This window comes from Oncorhynchus kisutch, linkage group LG27 (genome assembly GCF_002021735.2).
Source record: "Oncorhynchus kisutch isolate 150728-3 linkage group LG27, Okis_V2, whole genome shotgun sequence".
Classification (NCBI taxonomy): domain Eukaryota; kingdom Metazoa; phylum Chordata; class Actinopteri; order Salmoniformes; family Salmonidae; genus Oncorhynchus; species Oncorhynchus kisutch.
In genome coordinates, this window is record NC_034200.2 from 20976458 (window position 1) to 20979022 (window position 2565).

The window sequence follows — 2565 nt, forward strand, 5'->3', positions numbered from 1 at the left end:
TATGAATGTGTGTTTGCAAGTTTGGGCACAGGCATATATCTGGGCTACCACTACATAGATATGGGAGAGCTGGCGTAAAAATGACAAGGGAACAGGTTGAAAGGATGCCGCTACCACGGGAAGAGTTTTCCTTGAAGCACCTGCAGAACATTGAAGCTAACAGTTTTTACTGCAAGCCATCGGGTTTAATGTACATCTGATGTGCATACCTAATGTAGTTTTACATGAAGTGTGTGTTTGTTTAAGCTACAGAGCTAAGATCCATACAGGCCGCAGCTTCATAAAACGTAGGCCCTGTGAAGGAGTTTTCAGACTCCATCAGATACCCAGTAGAATGAAGATAGTTGCTCATAGAGTATACGCACATGCATGGGTTGAGACCGAGGCCCAGTGTGCATTGCAATTCAACTAATAATGCTCGATATCACTTCAGTTCATTGATTTATGCACGGTTCTGCATGCGTATAACTTCCTTTTATGGATATGTTATCTTCACAACTTGGATATTCAATGATACTTCTTAAATATTTGTAAGCATATTAGCCTATGAAGAAAAGTGGTATAGACCAGACAACACAAAGTATTCATAATTTAAGAGCATTTATCAGATTGCATATACATATAAATTATTTTACAATTCAGTAGGCCTATAAAAATATTTTGGTTTTAGTACAATTAAATACATGTTGCTATACATGATGATTGCCATGCTGCCTGAATTAAGAATAGAGATCATTGCCATATAAATATATTATTTACACTTAAATAATCAACGTTACATAAGAATCAACGTTAAGAGAACATTATATATTAACATGGATTTACCATGGGTGTATAACAATAGATACCTTTAGACATAAACATAAAATAACATTTATTGGACTGAGATTAAGGTTAAAGGAGGCTCGTTTTCAATGTTGGACAGGGAGGATTTCATGTTCAGTTTCCGTGGGTCCTCAGGTGTCCAGACTTTAGCGGTTCTGATTATGTTCTGGTCTTTCAGCTCTTTCTCGTCTTTCCATGACAGAGAGTGTCCGGCGAGGGGAGGCAGCCCGTAGTCAGGATCACTTGGAGATGGAGATCCTGAGAAGGGGACAAATGATTAGTAACGGACCAAGTCTTTAACAAATGAGTAACAATACAGTTCAAAGTTAAGTCATTATCATAGGCATTATCTAACCATATGAAATGTAGGCTACTTACTTGTTCCTCTGTGGCAAATTATAACTTTTTTGGATTGTGTCAGTGCGTCACTGTTGGAGTTTCGGATGCGCATATCGGACTGAACGAGCTCAGCGAGGAAGTTGATGTAGCCAATGGCCAGGCGCAGGGTATCGACTTTGGATAGCCTCTTTTCGTACGGTAGAGTGGGGATGTGAGACCGGAGTCCCTCGAAAGCATCGTTAATTGACTGCATCCTCCGCCGCTCACGGATGTTGGCAGCCTGCCGTAATTGTTGCATCTCCATATCGGATCTCATCCGCCTCCGCCTTTTCAGCATCGGACTTTCTCCTCCCACCTGAGGCGACAGCTCTGAGGTGCTGTCAGTGCATTCATACGAGCAGGTAGACGAGGAGGAAGAGAAGGACAAGTTACTGATGTCACAATAGTCGTGCGCTATCCTGCTGTCCTTATAGTAATCTTGGAAATGGCTGGTGAGAAAGTTGACATCGTCATTCAGAAACTCGTCGGTGTCCAAGTGGTCCCTGGAGGACTGGTCAGTAAAGAAATCATCGTCATCAAAATAAGGGGAGGAGAAGGAGTCCAGTCCAGTAAATGGATCCAAGACAGTGTCCATTTTTAGCTGTTGTTTTCGTGTTGCCCAGTAACAGCAAGTTTGCTCTTTGCGCTGTCTCTGGGTGCTCAAGAGTTAGTTCAGCTGAAGGCTGGCACGCGAGGACTCTTATAACTACATCCAAAGTCGTGTGCCATTAACCAAAAAAAACCAGCCAATCAGCGTTGAGTATACACTACGCTCGGCAGCGGAGGGTGCACCTAGAGATAATAATCTCTTACCACTCAGCCCCCCCCCCCTTCCATTTATGGCGCAGCGTTTACCCCCCTCCTGCCCTACATGGAAAACTGAACATAGGGGAAGCAAAGCATTAGAGGACCAATGACCTACTAAGTCTAAAACCTGCAGCCACCCTAACATTGTACCCTAACATTGTACCCTAACATTGTACCCTAACATTGTACCCTAACATTGTACCTTTTATTCAATACAGTTATTTTTGAGAGGAACTCGCACACTGCTCTTGCACGGATCACCTTTTAATATTATATTTACTTATTAAAGCTTAATTAACCTGTCGGCCTCATTCTTGGCCTTCATCAGAACTTTTGTGAACATCTGTATTTCAGCAAGAGCCGTGTGCAGGTTTCTCTTTTCTTTGAAGTACTCGTATTATTCCCATTCCTTTATTGAATGTTTGTTTCAATACAACCATTACATTATTTACTTGCATCATAAGTGTCCACATCTGGTTGCACGTTTCCACAAGAATAGATTATTATTAGGCTGTTATATTGTAATACACATCAGAGTCCTTTCCGAGGCTCCGC

At 41.9% G+C, this 2565-nt stretch overlaps 1 protein-coding gene across 1 annotated transcript; it reads right to left on the reverse strand.

Moving 5' to 3' along the window:
- Window positions 1-584: 584 nt before the first annotated feature.
- Window positions 585-1877, reverse strand: LOC109871544 (pancreas transcription factor 1 subunit alpha-like). Its single transcript, XM_020462432.2, has 2 exons — window positions 1204-1877; window positions 585-1083 (listed from the first exon to the last, which is right to left on the reverse strand). The coding sequence occupies exons 1-2, from the start codon at window positions 1796-1798 to the stop codon at window positions 875-877; spliced, it is 804 nt and encodes a 267-aa protein (XP_020318021.1). The 5' UTR covers window positions 1799-1877; the 3' UTR covers window positions 585-874.
- Between the last annotated feature and the right edge of the window lie 688 nt (window positions 1878-2565).